Source organism: Nyctibius grandis, chromosome 3 (assembly GCF_013368605.1).
Source record: "Nyctibius grandis isolate bNycGra1 chromosome 3, bNycGra1.pri, whole genome shotgun sequence".
Classification (NCBI taxonomy): Eukaryota; Metazoa; Chordata; class Aves; order Nyctibiiformes; family Nyctibiidae; genus Nyctibius; species Nyctibius grandis.
The window spans coordinates 75,220,358-75,244,636 of record NC_090660.1 but is presented as its reverse complement, the minus strand read 5'-3'; the positions used below and the strand labels follow the sequence as shown (position 1 = coordinate 75,244,636).

General features: G+C 39.4%; 1 protein-coding gene across 1 annotated transcript in view; it reads right to left on the bottom strand.

Moving 5' to 3' along the window:
- C3H8orf34 (chromosome 3 C8orf34 homolog) overlaps positions 1 to 24,279 on the bottom strand; it is a 193,757-nt gene that overhangs the window by 155,574 nt on the left and 13,904 nt on the right. Inside the window, exons 2-3 of the mRNA XM_068396838.1 lie at positions 4,353 to 4,500; positions 3,236 to 3,367 (exon numbers count right to left, since the gene is read on the bottom strand). Coding sequence (XP_068252939.1) covers positions 3,236 to 3,367; positions 4,353 to 4,500 — 280 coding nt within the window. The remainder of the gene's footprint in view (positions 1 to 3,235; positions 3,368 to 4,352; positions 4,501 to 24,279) is intronic.

Below are 24,279 nucleotides of genomic sequence, written 5' to 3'. Positions count from 1 at the left end.
TACCATGTATTTATGTATGTACAATTACCTTAAGCACACCCTAATTCTGTCTTCCTCTGTTGTGGGTAAAGCTGCACTCCCACAAACTCTGCTGCTAGACTTAGGGACCACTCCCACAAACTCTGCTGCTAGACTTAGGGACTTGGGTAGCTTGAGAGCAAGCCTTACTAACTAAAGAGCATTATTAGATGCCCTTCAGTCCACAAGGACAGATCCTTGAGTCCAGTCTTATTATGGATGTATAAATTATTTCCTTGCTTGACATGTGACCTGGTAATTTAGAGCGCCCAGCCTCCTCTTTGTCCGCCTCCTGGGACAACCTAAGGACCAACAAACATGAAACTTGTAGTAGACACATAAATGAAGGGAGTGACATGATGTCACACCCCATCTGGGATAAAGACTGAAAACTTGAAATCTTTAGGAGATGGCATGGAAGTTACGTGATGTGTATCACAGAGTCTGAAGTGCAAGCACAGGGAGGGAGGAGAAGAACACAGTATGATGACAGGAACAGCTCATAACACCCTTGGGCACTGTTTCTAACAGTGTATCTCCATAAATTGCTGTTATCCAGCAAAGACTGTTAGTTTAGACTCAGATTATGAGTGACTGACCACTTCTCTGAATATCGCTATTTACTCTTGAAAGTTAATTAAAATCCACATGCTTCTTTTGGACTGACTTAAAAATTCATGTGCCCATAGAGAGGTAGAGTGCAACTGATGATCAGATTTGAGTCTTTTTGAATAGGCAAATGTGCTTCATGAACAAGAATCAGAGATACATGCTCCATTTCCAGAAGAAATAATCCATAAATCTTGCTAGGACAATACAGTCCTGAGAAAAGCTATGCTATGAGACACAGCTACCTGTACAGCTATTTTTCACTTGTTACAGTTATTTATTCTCAATCAAAAAGGTTTCATAACCATAAAAGACTGTTAGTTAACCAAAAGCCCAGTGTCCCTATTGCATAAATCTATCATGATTTACTTTACCCATTGCTGTGCTATATTTTGACCTACTGAAGCCACTGGGAGATTTTTCTTTGACTTCAGTGAAGCTAGACTTCCCATCTCACTTTTAGAGGGAAGACAGCAAGCCTTCTATTGCAGCATACTATATATCTCTGTTCTCATCTGGTCCACCTAATCACACTTCTAGTTATTAAAAAGATTTGACTATTACAAAAATTTCAAAAAGCTACAATAGTCAACAGAAGAAAATATAATTTTGCAATTTATTTTGGAGAACAAATCATAGAATGGTTTGGGTTGGAAGAAACCTTAAAGATCATCTACTTCCAACCCCCCTGCCACAGCCAGGGACACCTTTCCGCTAGACCAGGTTGCTCAAAGCCTCATCCAATCTGGCCTTAAACACGGACAGGGAGGGAGCAGCCACAACTTCTCTGGGCAACCTGTTCCAGTGTTTCACCACCCTCACAGGAAAGAATTTCTTCCTAATATCTAATCTAAATCTACCCTCTTTCAGTTTAAAACCGTTCCCCCTCATCCTGCCACTACATGCCCTTGTAAAAAGCCCCTCTCCCGCTTTCCTATTCGTCCCCTTCAGGTACTGGAAGGCTGCTAGAAGGTCTCCCCAGAGCCTTCTCTTCTCCAGGCTGAAAAGCCCCAACTCGCTCAGCCTGTCTGCATAGGAGAGGAGCTCCAGCCCCTCTGATCATCTTCGTGGCCCTCCTCTGGACTCATTCCAACAGCTCCATGTCCTTCTTATGTTGGGAGCCCCAGAGCTGAACGCAGTACTCCAGGTGGCATCTCACAAGAGTGGAGTAGAGAGGCAGAATTACCTCCCTCGACCTTCTGGCCATGCTTCTTTTGATGCAGCCCAGGATACGGTTGGCCTTCTGGGCTGCAAGCACACACTGCCAGCTCATGTTGAGCTTCTCATCAACCATCACCCCCAAGTCCTTCTCCTCAGGGCTGCTCTCAATCCATTCTCCACCCAGCCTGTATTTGTGCTTGGGATTGCCCTGACCCACATGCAGGACCTTGCACTTGGCCTTGCTGAACTTCATGCGGTTCACACAGGCCCACCTCTCAAGCCTGTCCAGGTCCCTCTGGATGGCATCCCTTCCCTCCAGCGTGTCGACCGCACCACACAGCTTGGTGTTGTCAGCAAACTTGCTAAGGACGCACTCAATCCCACTGTCCATGTCACCAATAAAGGTGTTAAACAGCGTTAGTCCCAATACCGACCCCTGAGGAACGCCACTCGTCACTGGTCTCCACTTGGACATTGAGCCATTGACCACAACTCTTTTGCGACCAGCCAGCCAATTCCTTATCCACCGAGTGGTCCATCCGTCAAGTCCATGTCTCTCCAGTTTAGAAACAAGGACGTCATGCAGGACAGCGTCAAATGCTTTGCAGAAGTCCAGGGAGGTCACGTCAGTTGCTCTTCCCTTATCCACCAACACTGTAACCCCGTCGTAGAAGGCCACCAAATTTGTTAGGCATGATTTGCCCTTAGTGATGCCATGTTGGCTTGTACACACACTTGTATGTGTGTGTGTGTGTGTACCTATACAGATATATGTATATATATTGTAGACATACTTATTTTTGAAAAAAATCCATTAAAAATCAAGCTTAAAAATTAAATTTCTTCAATAGCCAGTACACAGGAAGCACTATACTTCATTACGGCTTGCTGCCTCTATTTTCACTGCTTCTATTTTAGAGGTCATTGACAATAACATCTTCAGTCACTATTTCTATTCTGCCTTTTCTTTCAGTGTACATTTAGATTCCTTCAGCAACTCTCAGAGCAGTATACCTGTTCTGCTGACACTGCCCCCATATCTTGAACGGTTTCTGTTCATAATTTATAGTTTTGCATTGTCTGACCCACTGAAAATATGTTAGAACCAATATCAACAGAACAGATTTTACACATGCAAAATGGCAATGCAAACTAAAACATCAAATCATAATTGGTATCTGAACATAAAATAGTGCCTGACACCTAGATACTCTTCTATTTTTTTATTTATCTAGAATTCTATTCTATCTATAGATGACATCATAGGGTATTATTAAATATTCATAATTCAAGTGAAAGTAAAGCAAGAATCAAACTCTTCTAACATATATATCCAGCCATTTCAACTGCTTATAGTTTGCTTTCCATTTGAATCTTAATTCAACAGGAAAACATACTATGGGTTTGGAAGCATGCACAAATTAATAACGTAGTGAAGCTTTCTTACACGACTTGGACTCCGGTGATGGTGGAGAAATGTTGGACATGGCAAGGTCGCTCTTTGACTTTTTAGGCTTTTTTGCATTTAGCTGCCAAGGTTTATCATAACTTCTAAAATCTCTCCTTGTTCCTTTATTTTCTGTTGAAAGAATCAAATCAGGCATTTATAACATTTGTCGGCTCATTTTTGAAAGACTTAATAAACAAATTAATCCAGAAAAAAACAAGACCTATCAGTGCAAACCAAAGTCAGCTCTTTTTGTTCTCCTATTTCTGATTTATGCTAAATTACATATATTTCTTCCATTTCCTAAACATCAAAATTTAGAAATTCATTAATGTGTTCTATTAAAAACATAACATCTTATTTTTTTGTAATGAGAAAGTCCTTAACCTCCATTTAGTCTCTTACATGTTTGACTGCCTATGCTTAAAACTTTATATTTGACATAAGAAGTTGTTTTTTTAGGCAACTATCATTTCGATTATCAGCAACTATTTGAGATCTATTATAGTCTGAAACAGATCATCAGTCAATTTTTAAATACAAAACCAACATTCTAATAGTTGCTTGTATCAGAATATCAAAGCTAAAATTTCTACTTTAGACTCAGAGCAGATATTATTTCAGATTTTTTTTTAATGCTTCTGAAGATCTACAATCATAAATTATTCACACTGGAGTTCATAAAGTAGTAACAGCATCTTCTCATTAAGTGTTGGAATGATGGGTTGTTAAAAATGTGTATTATTAAAGAAAATACCTCAATAGAGGCTAATCACAGGCACAAATACACCACAGGAGGGAAAAGGAAAAGAAAGCGAAGAGAAAGATAAAGCAAAGAGAACAGCAGGGGAATCAAGCGACCTTCTTTCTCATTGAGACTGGGATTGTTTCCACCCTGTAACTCTGACATATACTCACGTGGTATGTTCATAGACTGAGCTGGTATCCAAAAACATATATTAAATTCAGTATCTACCAGACAAAGAGGATTTATTGCGCATGCTCAAAACCACAGAGTAGTACCTGTTCAATAGGTACATGTGCATTCAGGAAGCCATGGATGAAAGCGTGGTAAGATTATACTGGAGACTAGCCCTTTCCAGCATACAGAACATACCTGATGTTTCACTCTCTGCCCAAAGGGCAGCAGAGCCAGACAACGTTCTCTGAAGCTGACTGCGGTTCCCCTGTTTGGACTGAAGATGATCAATTAGAAATGGGATTGGCTGGTCAGGCGTCTCTGTGATCAGCTTGGTCATCAACTCCTTCAGAAAATTAAAACAAAACAAAAAATTAGTGGGATATTGCACCTAAATTAATCTTGCATTTACCAAAAGTAAAGGAGCATTTATAAAGGAAAAGCTTGTTTTCAGCTTCAAAGAAAACAGCTGGAAACACCCATCTCCTCAAACTACTGCTAGCTTTGCCCTATGAAGTGTTCATGTCTGAAGTGCTCTTAGCCTACACAGTCACTTATCCACTGGAATTTATCCCTGCTACCTGCTCAAATTTACCCAAAACAATCTGAATACTGTTCATTTAACCATTCAGAACAAGCACCTTTTCAGAGCAGCGAGTAGCTATTCTCTGACCCATACATCCAAGTTTCTCATTGGAAATTGGTGTATCAGGAAGGCTGGTGCATTTTTTACCTCACCCAGCCATGGAACAATGATCTGGTTAGGATATGCATTCATACCTCAAAACTCCAAGGTCTGATCAAACAGGCAGGCATTTTTTAAAGCAAGTCCTCCAAAATATTATTGTATAGATGTATTATTGTATAGAGCAAATATTTTATTACACTGTTGCAGACCTGGATATAAACCCAATGTCAACAGGAAACCATCTCCTATGCCATGCATTGATAGTGTCTAATTGCTGTTATACACCCTGGCCTTGCAGGGCTGCAGAAAGAGGGGCATTCTCCGTATTGCTGCTGAGGTTCTTCCTGCCTCCCTACACATAACACACAGATTAGGAATCCAGAAAGAAGCTGTGTCTCTGTGCTGGGCATGTGCCCTGAGAGGAAATCAATGACTACTGTGGGAGGTGACCCTGAAATCCACATCGTTCCACAGGAAATCTGTGGCTGCCACTGCAAAATGAAAAAGCTCCACGGAAGTAAAAAATTACAAGAACGTACAACAAAATCAGGACAAAAAAATGGCTAAGTTATCAAGAGTATTTATTACGTCTTCATCTATCCCCAAGCATAAATCTCACCATAACTTCCACACACTTAAGTCTATCTCCACTTCATCTTTTCCACACACCTTCATTTAATGAATAATTTTTCAAATACTAGTAGTTACTTGGTATTAGATCAGTTAATTGTGTTGGAAAAAGGTATTTAAGAGGAAGTACACCAAATAACTGTAAACATGAGTAACAGCACGAGGATTATTAAGACACAGCAAGTTATCTTTGTCCACTCCAAGACCTTCCATTCTTTTTATTCAAGTAGTGGTATAAACGATTAGGTATAAGTGAAAATGAGACAGAAACAAGCTTTCCATTTCAGAAAGAGAAATTTAATTTCAGAAAACAGAAAGGAGAAAATGTACCCAATCTCATGTCTTGTGAAGACATGATCATCTGTGACATGATTTTTGATAGCTATCTACAAGGAACCCCACCCCCCCAAAAAAAAAAAGTGTCTTTGGTTTTGAAATGGAACTCCACAGGGAGAAATTAAGCTACTTACTAATCTTCAGAATAGTAAAGCTATGGAGTGTAACTTCATCTAGACTGTCTCTAACCAAGGTAGGAGAAACCCTCTCATATACATCATACAAGAAAAATCCAGAAACTGGAGTAATTCATATTTTGGTTGCTTGGCAACACTCTAACAGCAACCCTTTCTTTTTTTCCCTGCCAAAATGCAGAATTAGTGACAAGTGGAAAGATGTAATCTTGTGCTTGTAATGGACCACAATAGCTGTAGGAATTCCACTGCAGAGGATTCTATTACCAAAGGAAAAGTGCCAATCTGTAATAGCTGACTTGTAATTTAAATCATTTCTCTGAATCATGGTTTGAAAATTATTTTTCTGTCTTAGATTAATAAAAACAAGATGATGAGAACTGAGATACATGCATTGATACTACTAATTTTTTAAAGACATGCATGGCTGACAATCTGTTAATAATACATTACAAAATTAATATAGCATTAAAAAAGATAATACGGAGATGGAAAATTTTAGAATGCCTATGTGTCAATGTAAAACAAATGCTACGTGATTGTTGCCATCACTAACTTGTTTGTCACAGGAAGAAATGGTCTTTAATTAACAGAAATAGATCTAGTAGAATAAAACTGATTATAGGATTCTTTACTTTATTCTAAGACATAGCAATAAAACTGAGGAACATAAATGCACAAAGTGCAAAAAAAATGTGCTATTCCAAGGTGATGTGAAATTAGCTCCTATTCAAAAGGACCACTTTTTTATCTACTGTTAACATATTGATAAGAAGGCCTAAGTGATAGAGATCTGTGCTGTCCCAGAGCATAATCAGTTCTATTCTGGGACAGCAATTAGAAAAGTTAAAAGAACTATAGATACAGGCTACTTTTATCTATCTGGAGTAACAAATGAGTTGTACCAATCCTGTACACCTAAAGTAAAAAAGAAATAACATTGCTGGAATCCTCATAAACTGAGAAGAGCATGCAGTTCAAAAAAATACTATCATTTGTGTAATTAGTCTCAAACAGATTCGCCTCAAGCACTTGTAGAGATGTCATTAAAAGTAAATACGACTTCAGATTAACACAAAGGTCACTCAGATTACAAAGCCTGCCATTCAAGGAAGACATAGCTCTTTACTATGAGTATTCCGTTGCAAAAGGGGAGTGAAGAAGCTCTTAGGGATTTGCTTCTCAAGCTGCTCCAAGCAAGGTGTGAAAGCGGTTTCCAACTTACCACAGTTGGGTTCCCAAACTCTGCAGAATTGGCAAACAGCTTCACCCAACCAGTGATAACAATAGCACTGATAATAGCTTCAGACATATGCTCTGCGTAAATCCACATTCACATGCAGGAGGTGTTATCTCTTTCCATACCCTGCCACACACACTGCCAGAGATCTCAGAAGTAGGGTCACAACTCCATGATCCTCACTGCCTTTGTCCTCCTACCAAATTCTGCCACCCAGTCCATCAAGGGACCTAACTCCATCCGCTCAGCCCCCAACCCGTGCTCTTCAAGCTCATGCTTCCTGTGATACTCCCGTCATCCCCAGCAAACTCGCAATTACAAGGAAATACTTTATTCCTGTGTTCTGTTGCTTGGCTATGCCAAGGGGTGGAGGGGTGGGAGGGGCAAGAGAAACAGCAAAAAAAGAAAAAAAACACACAAAACACCCAACAAAAAAAGCTAAAAACTTCACACAGGCAGTAACTGTACTTAGTGAGCACTCAGCTCATTTTTTAAGCAAAAACATACACTTCACTGAAGGTGAAAAGACATTACAGATTAGGAATGCTTATTAGGGGTATTCTCAGCTTAGCACCATTCCCTGGTAAAACTATCTTAAACTTCTGATTAAATTATCCAAAGTTTATTTGATGCTCCCATCTGTTGCTCGGATGACATCTTAATAGACAGCGGGAATAACATACTACGTGGTACTCTAAACATACTCTTACAAGTTTGAAATGTTTCAAAAAAGATTACAAAAGTGAAGGTATTAAATAAGAAAAACTAAAGTGTACAACAAGTTACAAAAATAAAATCCCTTTTTTTGTTTGCAGCAGTCTGATCTGACTCACAATGTGCTAAGTAGGCAAGGTTTCGCAAGGAAAAGGAAAAATACCAACTAGTCTCAATGAAGCCGCCTCTGCATTAACAGCAGCATAAAAATGGCACAAGATCATTGAAACTGAGATTCATTTCTTGATGAAAAATTCAACAGATAAGTTTCAACTACGCATGAAAACAGAAATGCAAGACACAAGTCTCTTAAAAATATTAACTATACTTTTTGCCTTTCTAGCCCAAAGTTCTATAGTTTTATACTTGTTCTCAATTTTACCTAATTCAATAATAAAAAGTTTTGTCTACCTTTATAACATGTTCTTCTGTGCACAGTATGCCTCATAAGAACAAATAAAAAGTCATGGCAGATTGGGACTCCATGCTGCCAAATGTTCACTACCCATACTCTCTCTCCTCCTATCTTCTTTCCACTGCTATGTCTTCCTTTCACTCTATGTCCTTTTGTCTTTTCTATCAGCGGGACTCCCCTCAGTCTCCCCCTTCCAGCTGTATAACAAGTGAAGAAGCCTGTTCAGATGTCAGTGGCTATTAATTCCCTGTGCAGCCATGAGAGACGCTGCAACACAGAAAAGTGGTGAAAGAGAACTTCCGTGATTACTACAGAATAGAGCACTAGGGTGAATACATTCGTTTCTGCTGCTTCCCCACTGTATTGCCCCAAATTAGGTTCTGCCCTGACCAGCATGAGAAAGAACAGGCAGAAAGGTGACACAAGCTCCAGAAAAACTTGCAGTTAACTTTTCCAAGGATTTTTACCTTGCCCTGTGCAAACCAGAAATGAAACCAGTTATTTCTGCTTTCTTCTCTAATGGTATCTTCACATGCTTTTACATTCACTAGTTCTATTAACTATGTAAGATAGACTGTTTTAAAAGAAACTTGCAAAAGTTGATCTGTGGATGTTTCCAAGAGAGAGATTCATGCATATATTGATAAGGCTGCAAAAGATCTTGAAAAAGACAGGTCTAAACTAATGACTTAATATATTAATTCTTTATAAAGAGAATAATCTTTCACTATTGTACTATCCTGAGGTCCTCTATTAGTTATTCAATGCAGGCTCAAATTTTAATTTCCTTGTGACTGTCCATGCATTTAATACAAATGAAACAGTCTTCACAGTCTATTAATCACAGGCCCAATTACAAGAAAGCTCTAATTAGCTATGTCTAAACGTACCTATCAGGTTATTAAGTTAATTAAGAGACATGCTATCTTGCCCTGTAATTGATAACAGTAACTACACAACAATCACAGGTTTTGTTCTTAACTACATAGACTTCTACAGACTATGGCAGAGCGTGCACAGATTGTGGCTGTATTATACTCTCATTTCATGGTTTAAATTAGATGTTTAAAATAGGTAGAGTGAATTGCCCTCAGGAGATGTCTGTCTCTCTCTCCTGACCAAAGAAAGAGACTAGGTGGCTTAGCTTAAACTACAAGGTTCTGACAGGATGCAGTTCCAAATTAAAACAATTAAATATAGCAGTGTTCACACCGATGACAATGGTGATCTTGACAATGAAGAAGTCAAGGAAGCCTAGAGAGCTCCCAGTTGACTACCCAGTGTATGTCCACTTAGGATAAGAAGAATTGCCCTCCAGGCTCCACTGACTGTATTGGCTCCATTGACTACAACGGAGCTTAGACACTAAGACGACAGGCAGACATCTAGGTTTAGGTTTGCTAATCACTTCATAGAGGCTGTAAGTGAACAAAGAAGATATAAATTTGAGTGAAAACCTGTGGAAGGAAAGCAAGTTTAATAAACTTTTTAGCGATGGACACATTTTCTTCTTTAGAATTCTTTTCTGATTTCTGCAGTAATAAAGCAAGGAAATAAAAAAAAAATTATAAAGTATATTTCAACATTATTCTTACTGGCTAAAATAAAAGCCCGCAATTCTTAAATGAGAGCAGAAAGGTTAACATCACTGCTTCTACCACAAAAGATTATTTTCTATGGAAATGAAGGAAAAACACTAGCATCCTTCTTTTGGAAAATAGCTAAGCTTTAAATCTTCTCAAGCAATTCAGAATTAAAAGAAGAAAATCACATTAGAGACTATAGTAAAAATGGACTTCAACATAATTTAAGCATTCATGAAATTATCACCACATCTGCCTATGAAATAAATTATTCAACACAAAGCAAATCTCCACATAAACACAATTTGCATGCCTGCACCATACTAGTTGTTTCAAACTAGCCAAGGTAGAAAAACAGTTGAGAGCAAACCTCTATAGGATTAGCAGTGCTATTCAGCTTGTTTGTGAAAATATTCAGACTTTTATCTGGAATTGACTAAAAAGTTTTCAATCCACTCTTTCTTTGTTCAAAGCCTCAATACTACTCATTCCCACCATTTTAGCTAGCTGTGCAGCTAAATTTAATATCACAAAACTGCAGTACACAGCATGGAACACAGCCCACGAATAAATTACTTTGGACTTACAACTAAAGAGAAAGTACAAAGTTAATATGGTGGCTCTAATATTATGGTGCAAATAAAATTCCCCTAAAGGTGGCACTGGTAGGGAAATCTACAATACGGGACTAGAGGAGCAGGCAACATTTTCAGACACAGACTACAACCATTCGAAGTCTCAAATTGCTTTTTTCACATCTCAAATCAGGGTGGTAACTCCGATATACAAAAGTGGTAAACTTTTGGTTCATACCAAGACAACAATAAGAAGGAGTCTGAAAACAAACTGAATAGCTAACAGACCTCCTTAAATATTCATCTATTAAATATCTGTACCAATTCAGTAACAGAAGACCAATTTTGAGGGCTATGTTACTAACAATATGTTTAGGAAGACTCTATAGAGCAGAATGGAAACAACATATTCTTTCCACTACAAACCCTTTGCAAATCATATAATCAGTTCCCTGAGTTAGATGAACCAGCCCTATCTCATATAAATCCAACTCATGTATGTAGTCGTTGATAAAATATGCATCATTGATCTTACTTAGTGATCCAGAAACAAAAACCTTTCGCATAGATGAGGTCTGGTGGACAATTCTGAAGTTTCACTGAGTAAACTCATGACAGTTTATCAAACTCCACCATGCATATCATAACATGCAATATCTACCTGAACCTCTTGCTGTATTTTTTCACTTATGTACCCTTTGGGGTTTTTTCCCCTCTTATCTTATTCTTGGTATTTCAAATATCATTGTCCCAAATGTATTATACCACTTCTGAGTTCATAAAATAGCTTCAAACACCTTTGCTCTTTGGCTTCATTATTGAAAGATTTCCTTTCTCCCATTCAATCATTTCAGACAAGAATGCTGTCAAAAGGGAGGTCGCTGATACTAGCTTACTCTAAAACATTAGATATGTCTCAGTAAATGGACAAAAGGTTGAAGACATGCTCTCAGATTTGCCAAGCATGTCAACAGTTATGACGTTTTCTCCCACAGTTTTCAAATCACAGAGATTTTCTACGATAGATTACACTTCTTTCAGCAGTCTTGTATCTCTGCGTAACAATCTCACACTTGTGGAATCATTATCTGAACTCAGCAAGGATTTACCAAACGAGGGTAGTTTGTGTTACGGCAGAAACACTGTGAGGTTTCCCTAAAAGCGTAATTCAGAAATCTTCCTCAGTTTCCACCCACTCTATCAACCAGTGGAAATTCTACCCTGAAAGCGAGGCACTTCACAGTTCAACCAAGACAAAATGAAAACTACTGGTTTTCTGAAAGGTCTGTAGGATTTACATCAAAAGGAATACTCATAGATAAAGGCTAGGAAAGACTATTACAATCTGGACTGATTTCCTTAAATTACAGCCATGAAACAACACTGACTGCACATCACTGCCTTTCCTAAAAGCTAACTCAACAGGCTAAAGCTGATCTTTCTCTTATCAGCTTAAGTAATCTCATCCCAATTTCAAGGTCGAAGGTGAAGCCACTTGTTCAATGATTCATTACTGCAACTGTTAAAAAAAAAACACGTCATATTTCCAGTTTAAACTTCACTGACTTAGCTTCTACCTACCTGGCACAAGGGTTTTTTTCTGAGGGAGGGTGACACTAGGAAGTAAAGCAGTAGGTATTTTTGTGGCTACCTCTGGTGGGTTGACCCCAGCCAGCAGCTAAGCACCCACCAGCCCCTCACTCACTCCCACTCCCAGCGGGATGGGGAAGAGAATGGGAAGAGCAAAACCAAGAAAAACTCATGGGTCAAGATAAAGACCATTTAATAACCAAAAGGAAGAGGGGAAAAAAAAAAAAAAACAAACCAAAAAACAAACAAGTGATGCCAAAACAATCCCTCTCCACCTCCCACTGCCCAGCCAGTCTCTAAGCAATGGCTACTTCAGAAAATTTACCCCCCCAGCTTTTATTGCTGAGCATGACATTATACGGTAAGGAATACCTCTTTGCTCAGGTTGGGTCAGCTGTCCCAGCTGTGTCCCCTCCCAGCCTCTTGCCCACCCCCAGCCTGCTCACTGGTGGGTAGAGTGAGGAACAGAGAAGGCCTTGATCCTGTGCAAGTACTGTTCAGCAATAGCTAAAAGACTGGTGTATCAACACTGTTTCAGTCACAAATCTGAAACACGGCACCATATGGGCTGCTATGAAGAAAATCAACTCCATTGCAGCCAGACCCAGTACAGTATCACTATAGTAATAGTTATTAAGGGTTTATGAGTGGTGATCAGAAGGAGAAGGCTGTACGTGAGAAAAACAACTCGTATATTAAGGGATTGATTCAGCAAAGCACTTAAGCTTAGGTATTTTTATGGATGAAAAGTAAATAACTATAAAGCCAGGTGCATGCTTAAAGTGCCTTGATGAATTAGATCCCTGCTCCGTGACAGCAGAATTGCAAGCATTTCCTTCCTTCCAGGAGCCTGCCCAAAAAACATTAGATCTTTTTTAGAATCTAACTATGCAAATGTTTTGAAGATTGATGAAAATCCTTTCAATTTCATCCCATGGAAAACTTGGACAATACACATTTTCAAAATGTGTGCAGCAACCAATCACACCCGTCAGTTGCTTTTCTTTCTTTCCCCCACCCCAACCACTTATGCCAGTAAAGTTAAAAAATGTAAATACATGTTTCCAAATTAGATCACACATTAGATATACTATTGATATATTACCAGAAGAAAAACTTAGCAGAAATACATGTTGCACATTTATCACTTCTCATGTTTTTTTGTAGCTCCTGTTCTCACAGTTTATGGGAATTAAACTGATTGATTTGTCAGTGCTTAAAGAAAAGCTCTATGCACGACATGATTTTATACTCTCTGGGGTTTTTTTCCAATTACAGTCACATTATAATATCTAAAAGCACAACAACAGAAGTATGACATTAATAAATTTGGTCTAGGAATTAAGAGTCCCAATTTCTTACTACTTAAAAATCCCAGATTTCAACATGGTTACTCTTATTTTTTTCCAGCAGAAGACAGAAGGATCTAAATCTGGAGTTGGGCAACAAGTGATGATTTAGTGCAAACCTGGTGAAAGTCCTAGTCCTACCTAAACTCATGAGTAACGTGCACACCCACCCCACCCATTGCCTGAAATCATGTTAGAACCAGCAAAGAACAGTTCCGGCTATAGTGCAGAAGCAACATCCCCTAATCCCCCTGCTTGCTTCACTGCACTGGTTAGCTACAAGGTGTGCATTGGGGTTCATTCCACCAACAGTAGCATGGCCTCAAAGAAAGCATGGTCAGATCAATTTTTACAGAGCCACAAGTTCGATAGCCTGGTGCTGTGCTCCTCTCTCCCCCATTTCACATGGCTCGCTACTACTCTTCTATCTATTGTATGCACAAAGTATATACAAGTGAATAATAAGCCTACGTTTTTGTAGATAACCACAAAGAACCTAGTGGCAGCATTAATCTAATATGCTTGCACTAGAGAGTCACTGCCTTTGATTGCTCCCATGAACTTCTTGTTTAGGTCAGCTGCCAAAAAGCTGCTAAGAGCACATGCAATTGCAAGAGAAAAAGTCAACTTCAAAAAAGCGCAGGGCTCAGCCACGTGCCAAATAAATCCATAGTGTAAGTAAAGACTATTTTTTAACACCTAGAGTTTCAGCACTGCTGAATTTCACAGTATTAAATTTTACTAATACTGAAAGTATCAGGCTAAGTCAGAAAATGGTCAGTGAAACATTTCAAAGCAATCTGAAATAGGTAACTTAAAAACAGGGCGTAAATACAATAACTTAAATTCCTTATATGAATAGGATTTCTGGTCTCATGCAGAAAAAATATATACACATGGGGACAAAACGTGCATAGCTGGAAATACTGAATATATTCATTTTTATTATAATTATGGGTACATACGCAAAAAAGAGTGAAAAAGATTTTCCGCTCTTTTGCATATACTCAAGAGAATACATTCATTATCATTGTAATGACTGGACAACTGAGGTAAATAGTAATTCATAAATTCATTAATGTATTCATAATATGCAATGCAAACTCTACCTAAAACATAAAAGCATTAATTCCTTCTATTTGCTGTAGAATTATGTTAACATAAATCTGATATTACAGGCTGTGATGTACCTTAGAACTTAGAAATGCACATAGTCCATGAGAGCCAGTAAAATTTATATCGCTTATACGTAACAAAATGGCTCTTCATATACATGAAATATTGACATGCAAAACGAAAAAACTGAATTTTCTCCACTTCATACTTCACAGAATCACAGAATCACAGAATGGTTAAGGGTTGGAAGGGACCTCTGGAGATCATCTAGTCCAACCCCCTGCCAAAGCAGGTTCACCTAGAGCGTGTTGCACAGGGTTGTGTCCAGGCGGGTTTTGAATATCTCCAGAGAAGGAGACTCCACAACCTCCCTGGGCAGCCTGTTCCAGTGCTCTGCCACCCTCAAAGTAAAGAAGTTCCTCCTCATGGAACTTCCCATGTTTCAGCTTGTGCCCATTGCTCCTTGTCCTCTCACTAGGCACCACTGAGAAGAGTCTGGTCCCCTCCTCTTAACACCCACCCCTAAGGTATTTGTAAGTGTTGATAAGATCCCCTCTCAGTCTTCTCTTCTCCAAGCTGAACAGACCCAGCTCTCTCATCCTCTCCTCATAAGAGAGGTGCTCCAGTCCTTTGATCATCTTTGTAGCCCTCCGCTAGACTCTCTCCTGTAATTCCTTATCTTTCTTGAACTGGGGGGCCCAGAACTGGACACAGTACTCCAGATGTGGCCTCACTAGGGCCGTGTAGAGGGGCAGGATAACCTCCCTTGACCTGTTGGCCACGCTCTTCCTAATGCACCCCAGGATACCATTGGCCTTCCTGGCCACAAGGGCACACTGCTGGCTCATGGTGAACTTGTTGTCCACCAGAACACCCAGGTCCTTCTCTGCAGAGCTGCTCTCCAGTAGATCAGCCCCCAACCTGTACCGGTGCATGGGGTTATTCCTCCCAAGGTGCTTCATCCTTTCCAAGGTACTTCATCCTTTCAAAAGCCTTTCAAAACTTTGTTACCTGTATAACAAAAATCAGTGGTGTGTGGTCACATTAGAAGGCCTGATATTATAATCAGACAACTTCATCTATGGATAGTAGAATTGAAATGAAGAAAAAATGACAATATGACATTTACATGTAAACAGTTAACATTAAAAATTCTGTTTAAAATATTTTTTTTTCTACAAGGTTTTTTTCACACTTCTATTTTAAAAGCTACTAACTGCATGCAAAACCATGGCACCCAAGGCAGAACACCAGCAAGGAGCAGAAGGCACTGTGAGTCGTTTAACAGCGTGTACCACTAGAGGAATTTCCCACTGGGAACCCAGTTTGTCAGTCACCCACACAGCAGCAAAGAAAAGAACACTCAGGACTCTCGGGTGAGCTGTGGACACACGTTTCCAAATCCTAGATCCTTCACTCAAGTCGGTCACACAGCTTTGCCTGCTCACTGGTTTCAGCATAGCAGGTACACTATCAGCCACCAAATGCTCATGTATCCATGGGATAATTTACCAGCAGGCATGAGGAAGACTTCTGAGGCTGAACTCACACATGAACGAAGGAGACAACAAACCAAACCAGCAATAATATATTTAGGATAAGCATATTAACACAAATATTTGGAACTGTAAGTAAAAAAAAATAAATTCCAAGGTCACAGACCTAAGGCTTTAACACATTGAATCTGGCCAGTAATCTCTCATAGGTGTATGTATACATGCAGAGATTTCCAGTATTTAAGTAATTTGCAGTTCTAGAATTTCTAGTTTAATTGGAATGTTCACAGTACAGATTTCAGCATATCACGTCAGACCTTCTGGGCCATTCTGAGGCTCTCACCCAGTACAGGCTTTGTACTGAAGTTCAAATCCTATCACTTGCATAGTGCTACTTAGGTGGTGGCTTTACTATACAAAGAGTTTTGAAATTACCCATTGAACGAAGATACTGGAATTATACACTGGCCATGAATTTAGAATCAGAAATAATGTTTCTGTCCACTTAAAGATCCACTTTCTTTAATGAGGTCCCTTGTAATAAATTTACTTCTGAAACATGAGCACAATCTAATGGATGGTTTTAATCTAATGGATTTTTTTTTAAGTATGGCTTATTACAAAAGAGAGTGAGTGAATCTGTTTAATTTTCATTTCAATCATTTAAAATTAAATTTAAAGTTCTTATTACCAGAATTCAAATAATAATTTCAAGGATTGTGGGGTTATGCATGATTGTACTAGGAACACTACAAGCCAGTAAAAGGTATCAGTATCTAAACTGAGAGTTACAGAAGTTACCCCAACTTAAAACTGCATCTTGACTATCTCTGTAGTATTGAAAATACCCAGATACTCCAGGTTCATAAATAGTAAGTGAACCTTTGTGATCTGATGTACGTAAAGGACATGCCTATCTTATTCAAAAACTTCAGGATCAAATAAAGCCAAGTATGGGGAACTGACCACAATCCAAGATTACTTTTCCAAGGTAGCTGCCTGAATTGCTATGCTACAGCCTGCTGACACTCGCCTGCAAGGAGGTGGGAGATGTGAGTCTAATCCCCGCAGGCTGAACAGGATACTGAAAACAGGATCTCACAGTCCCTGAGCAGGTGAACATAAGACGGATTCTGTGACCATCCCTTCTGAGCACATTTTAAATTCAAGATGCAAGCCTTGATCAGTGCATTTTAGAAAGACAGCAGACCCCAATCTTCTAGAGTGGACTGAGTGCTTTTTTTAAAAAAAAAAAAAAAAAAACACCCAAAAAAACAGAAATAAAACCACAACACCACCAAACAATCTGAGTAAACAGTTTTGCCTTCTTAATTAAGGCTTTGGGTGGTGCTTTCACATGCAAATATAATGTGATACCTCGGGCAAACTGCTATGAAGTATAATGAAAATAACAACTGTGAATAGGCAATGTGGTACTGCATGAGATTGCAGGTGGGAAGTACTTACGAACATTAGGTTAACATGAAGAAAGTCCATACTTCTGTTGCATACAAAGTTATGGTAAGCAGCCTCGGTTATAGGAAGAGAGAGGTGATAATGACATTGGATTTCAGGTTTCTGAATAGGATTGGATTCATACAGATTAGTTAGAGATCTGTTCAGCATAAAAGATAATTTTTAAAGATTTATGAAACACATTTATGATGTTAAAATTTCACGTTTAAAGCTAAAGATATAATGACACAAAAAAGAATTTAGAATATTGCTTTTATAAGTCCACTATGGGATCATCTGTCCATGTAATAGGGCCTTTGGATGTAAACAGTTGTGGAGATCAGTAACTTGGGTGCTAGAGAAGATAACAAGATCTACAAGAGATTCCTAAGAAAATCACAGAACTTTCCCAGGAACAAGTCTTTCAGATGCTGCAAAACCTGATGAAGACTAGATGGACTGGCACCTAAGATTCCTGAGAGGTTTGATGGAGTTGCTGTTCTCTGACCATGCCTAACGTGTGACCAATATTAGACCCCTCACAAATATAGTACAGCCAATACCTGCCAGCTGCATATGAGCTCTGGGTCTCATTCAGGATACTGGAAACTAGATACAATATAAGGCTACCATCAGCCTGAGGAAATTGAAACCCATATCCCTCACCACACAGGATACTGTCTTGAAGTCAAGGCTATGCTGTATCAGGGGAAAGAAACTTTCTAAGCGGCCTGCCAGAACTATGCTACTGCACTGTAAAATGGATTAGACAGACAGACAGGCAGATAGATAATTCAGGCAGTGACATAAGAGGGAGCACGATTTGACAATCCAGTGGCTAGTATTAAACAGCATTTAGATAAAATACAGACACAGTCCTTTGACACTGTGGAGAGCTGCTTCATTTCTAGTCACTCTTAAAGAGAAAACAGGAACTTCTCTCTGAAACACTGCACAGCAACACCTGCTTTCAACTCCAGTTTGGCACTAGACCTGGCTAATATATCAGACATTGCTTTGTGCTTTGGCATTTAGTACTACAGGTGAGTTCTTGCTCAGTATGCAGGGTTTCTGGATCACCATTTTGAGGCACATACTACTACACATGCAGTATCCGGACCTAAGAATGCGACTAACAAATCCCAGACTCCACTGACATTTCAGCATTTGGCTTGTAACTAAATGCACATAGAATCATAGAATGGTTTGGGTTGGAAGGGACCTTAAAGATCATCTAGTTCCCACCCCCCTGCCACAGACAGGGACACCTTTCCTCTAGACCAGGCTGCTCAAAGCCCCATCCAACCTGGCCTTAAACACTGCCAGGGTGGGGGCAGTCACAGCTTCTCTGGGCAACCTGTTCCAGTGTCTCACCACCCTCACAGGAAAGAATTTCTTCCTAATATCTAATCTAAATCTACCCTCTTTCAGTTTAAAACCATTCCCTCTCGTTCTGTCACTACCTGTCCTTGTAAAAAGCCCCTCTCCCACTTTCCTGTAGGTCCCCTTTAAGTACTGGAAGGCTGCTAGAAGGTCTCCCGGGAGCCTTCTCTTCTCCAGGCTGAAGAGTCCCAACTCTCTCAGCCTCTCTTCACAGGAGAGGTGTTCCAGCCCTCTGATCATCTTCGTGGCCCTCCTCTAGAGGATCACATCCTCAACGATTTTTGCTTTGTTGGCCTTCTTTAAAAAAGGAGGTCTTGAGAAGTCTCATAACTGCAGTCACAGAAGTACGAACATTAGGGAACCTCTTTAAGTAAGCATCACTTTTACACAACAAAATCCCATTCATACATCAAAGCCTTATTTTCAGTGGAGCCTTGGCCTGATGCTCATTCCACAATTTGAAGTTTGCCTCTGGAAACCACCACTCAGATGTCTTTCAATGGTTTCACCAGTGCACACAACTAAAATGTAACATACAAAGCACCGGATAATAGACATGATGAAGCTGCAGACAGTCAAGCCCATGTTAGCAGAAAAATTAAAACTCAGAGCTATCGAGGTATCCATTAGCAGGGACTCCGACAGCTTTTGGAACACAGCACTGTAGCTCTTGCATTATCCGTAAAAGGCAAATCAATATAATTTCTGCGGAAAAAGGATACAACTAAAGTTGCATTAGTTCAACATTACATTTACTCAAGTTATATAGAAAGATAAATATTAAATAATGTTTTAAAAAGTTCTGCTGTCCACTGTGTGTAGCCAAAGTTATTAAATATTCTGTATAAGTTCTATGCATTCAAATAATTACTAAAATTGCTTTAATTTTTTTTTTAATCTTGACCAAGAATTTTTAAACTATTCACATGGAAGTTCAAATAATAACCAGCAATTACAGTGACATGAAATGGAGAATGTGAGTTACCAGAGTCCAGGGTAGGGAAGTTCTGACACAGATTTAATTATCCTGACTTTAGCTGCCTACATAAATTAAGCCTAAATTTGCTCAAATAATGATCACTAAACAAATTCCAATGAAGTTAACAGATGCTTCCTGAGTGTTAGAATTTACTTAAATCATATCATTTGGAGATGGTCCTTTAGTACAGCAGCTAAACAATTGTTGGTAATACTCAGCCTAATTACAAGTTTTATTCATACACTTTGAATAGATGAATATCTATTCAGATACGCATCTTAATTTCCCTTTATTTACCTGTGAGAGATTGACTTGGTCTCATAAGACTTCATACCAATGTTGTAATCAGCTTTTTAAATAGAACTAAATGTTTAATATGCACCAATACAACAGAGATTTCTGAGCTGGAAAGGTCAAAATTTGTTGCCATAGAAAAATCTGGAAATTCATTTTCACCACGGCAAAATACAAAGGGTTCTTCTATACATGCAGAATTTACACACTGCAAACGTGGCTGGAACTCCTTATTTAAGACTAACAAGTAGTTTTTATATAGCATTTTAAGAAGACAAAAGGTTATTTCACATATAAGCAGTTGCTTGATTGACTTAAAACTACATGTATCCTTTTTCCCCCTGCACAGGAAAGGTCACACTGATTTGCCTTTCACAGGTAACACAAGATGCACAGTATCTTGTGAGAATAATCACCAAAGCCACTGCAGACTATCTGCAAGCAGATACCTGATAGCTCTCAAACGCCTTTGAGAACACACAGTCACGTTCAGTTTGGTTTGACGCAGCTCATACTCAGTGCTTTTCTAACGGCAAGTGCAAATTATAAAAATTTCCTCATTTACTATTACAAGTAACACTTTTATATTAGGAGTTATTTTAACCTGTGTTCATTTAGGGGTAGATGAAGTTTTTGCTTAATTATATATACACTTGAATTTTGCCATTTAAAAAAAAAATGCAAAACCCACAATGAAATCAGAATGAAAAGAATTGGTCTCTTTTAATTCATTGCCATGCAGAGCCATCAGCCCATAGATATAACAATAAAATTTGATTATAAATGCATGAATTAATAATATTATAATAAGTAGGTAAATAACAAAGTTAACTAATAAAAAACCCAATACTGACCAATTTTTTTCTGGAAATTTTTTTTATCTTCCAGCATTTTGTGTACTACCATCTATTACATGCTACCACATGATACTGGCAACTATTTTATTTCTGTTGGATATCAGTGTACCTGAATTTATCTTCAGCCCCAACTGGGAAGACATATTAATAATTCCAGTAAAATTTGGAAGTAAAATCCAACTGTGATTTCTTCCATATGCATTTTTATCATCCATCAGTTAAACCAAACTTACTTGTATGATTTTCCCCATCAGCAAGCAAGGTGACAGAGAAACTGCTTTAATGATACCTTTTTCATCTTAATATTATTTTCAGAATTCTGACAGATTTCTAACATGCTCTGCCTTCATGGATAATCTCTTTATTTCAAGTCAAATTAAAATAGATACTTCTGCTGCTCAAAGCAGAGAAACTTCTGAGAATGACTATCCCACCATAGTCAAACTAAAAAACAAATTGAAGATTAGGCACACGCAGGGAAAGAGACAAGCAGGTGTTCATTTTGACCTAAACAGTGCAGGCTTGAAGTATTCAGGTTCAGAGTGCAACATGAACCACAAAGAATCAGGTATGAGAGAGAGAGTAGCAAAATTGCTAGGGGGAAGAAATGTTAACACCGAGCACAGAGCTACCCACGGTCTACATGCCTCCAGCCACCTCCCAGGGTTCCCAAACTGCTTCCCGCTGGCACTACCAGGTTCATTGCTCTGCCCGAGCCCTGAGGAGGTACAGTCACTGCCTCTGTCTCTGTCTAAAAATGGCCCAGGCTTGTGGAACAGCCCCCAGGCTGCCATCCGGGGTTCTTCTAAAAAGCAGGTCCTACAGTGTCAAGGCTCGAATACACACAGACGTGGCAAGGCTGAGGTCTGAACCCAGGAGAATACTGAGCCTACTGAAGATGAACAACAAGCTGCCTGACTGCTCCTACAAAGCAAAACCTACGCTTGCAAGGCAGGCACCAAGCTTACCTTCCAAAAATGCATGCTCATACTACCATTCCTCCAAGATCCCCTCCACCCATTTACTTGCTTACCTCGTCTACTGGCCTTGTGCTGCCTTGAAATAAGACTAAAAACTCGTTGGGCAGAAGTTCTCCTTTGCAATATGTCTGGACAATTTCTATCACAATAGTGTACCTTTTCCTTATTGCAGCCAGCAGATGAAAATACAATACGATAGTGGAGTTTTTCAGCATATAATTGATTTAACTACATATAGGAAGGATAACCTATTACATTCCTTTTGCACATCTTGAAGTATACCCAGAAAAAAGACACCGCCATATTCCCTAAAAGTCATGGAAAGACAGAAAATGGCAGACATAATTCGGTAGTCATATTAAGAACAGCACTGATATCTAAGCAACGTTTAGCTTTGTTCACTTGAGAAATACTGTATTTTATCTTAATTCTGGAGGATGTAATGTCAAAGATTCGATCTAAACACTCATATCAGGACAGTCCTGCATTAATTTCCACATCCAAACATCAATTCCCTATGCCAAAATACAACTACAACATCTTGTGTGGAACTGTAACTTGAACTATTTTTTTTCCACCCAGGTTTGGCTACTGGAATCACAGAGCCAAAAAAATACCTTTAACCAGTGCACAACTGCATTTACACAGGTGATGTTACAAATCAGAGAGAGATCTGATCACCACCAGAAGAGACAAAAGCCTCTCACCCTACTCCCATGCCTTCCAGACTCGGCATATTGCAAAGCGTGTCCCTTCCTCTGGAGCACCATGAGGAAGAACAGATCCCCATACAACTTCTGCACAGAAAAAGTCACTGGAAGACTTGCTTCGGACAAGACTCTTCCTTCTCTGAGGCTGGATGTCCTATAATCACTCCCAGAAAAGGGTGCCCCAGAAAACAACTCTCCAGCAAAAGACAACTGATTAGCAGAAGAGAAAGAACAGTATGTCTGTTATACCCTACAAAGGAAAACAACAAACTTTGTTGATAATATACAATGGATATTACATACAAGGGATTACTGCCAGACACATGTTTAACAGAGGAGATGGTCCAATGCCAAATGCATATTTCTAAACACTCAGCACTATACAGCTGCACCAATGCTGCAGACTCTGCTTCAGTCTGGGGCTGTAACTGTCCCTGGACTGTAACAGCAGCACATAACTGGGTTCTGTCCTCTTCATTTTTCATTTGGATAAATTTCATGTTTGTTTTTCAAACTTCCTTTCCTATGTTAAAACAAAAGTATGCTTCAAAGTAAAAAAAAACCCACCACAAACACTTGAAAGTTAGGTTTATAATAGCACATACAAACTTACTGTGGGTCACTTTTATACATATCTCAGTAATCACACAGACCTTTAAAAACACATTCTGTAAGACTCATTTAGCTTGACTTTCAACTTCGATGTCATTATTTGAACAGGTTTTGTATAAAATAATGCTCAAGTACTGGATCAAATGCAAAAATCATCCAGCCGGTGGGAGGCATAGAAAGCATTCCCCTTTCCCACAAATATAAATACATATATATATTTTTGATATACATCAGGCTTACAAAATCTTTTGATATTATAGAAAACTAGAAGAAATAAACTCAATGTTCCACTAAATGCAGGGCAAAAAGATGCTGTGAGAAAGGCTTCTTGATTATTATAATGGCACCTATTATTATGGGGGGTGATATTATGGGGGTGATGGTTGACAAGAAGCTCAGTATGAGCCGGCAATGTGCGCTTGCAGCCCAGAAGGCCAACCATATCCTGGGCTGCCTCAAAAGCAGCGTGGCCAGAAGGTTGAGGGAGGTGATTCTGCCCCTCTACTCCGCTCTAGTGAGACCCCACCTGGAGTACTGCGTCCAGCTCTGGGGCCCCCAACATAAGAAGGACATGGAGCTGTTGGAGTGAGTCCAGAGGAGGGCCATGAAGATAATCAGAGGGCTGGAGCTCCTCTCCTATGAAGAGAGGCTGAGAGAGTTGGGACTCTTCAGCCTGGAGAAGAGAAGGCTCTGGGGAGACCTTCTAGCAGCCTTCCAGTATCTGAAGAGGGCCTACGGGAAAGCACGAGAGGGGCTTTTTACAAGGGCATGAAGTGACAGGACGAGGGGGAATGGTTTTAAACTGAAAGAGGGGAGATTCAGGTTAGATTTTAGGAAGAAATTCTTTACGGTGAGGGTGGTGAGACACTGGAACAGGTTGCCCAGAGAAGCTGTGGATGCCCCCTCCCTGGCACTGTTCAAGGTCGGGTTGGATGGGGCTTTGAGCAACCTGGTCTAGAGGAAAGGTGTCCCTGCCCATGGCAGGGGGG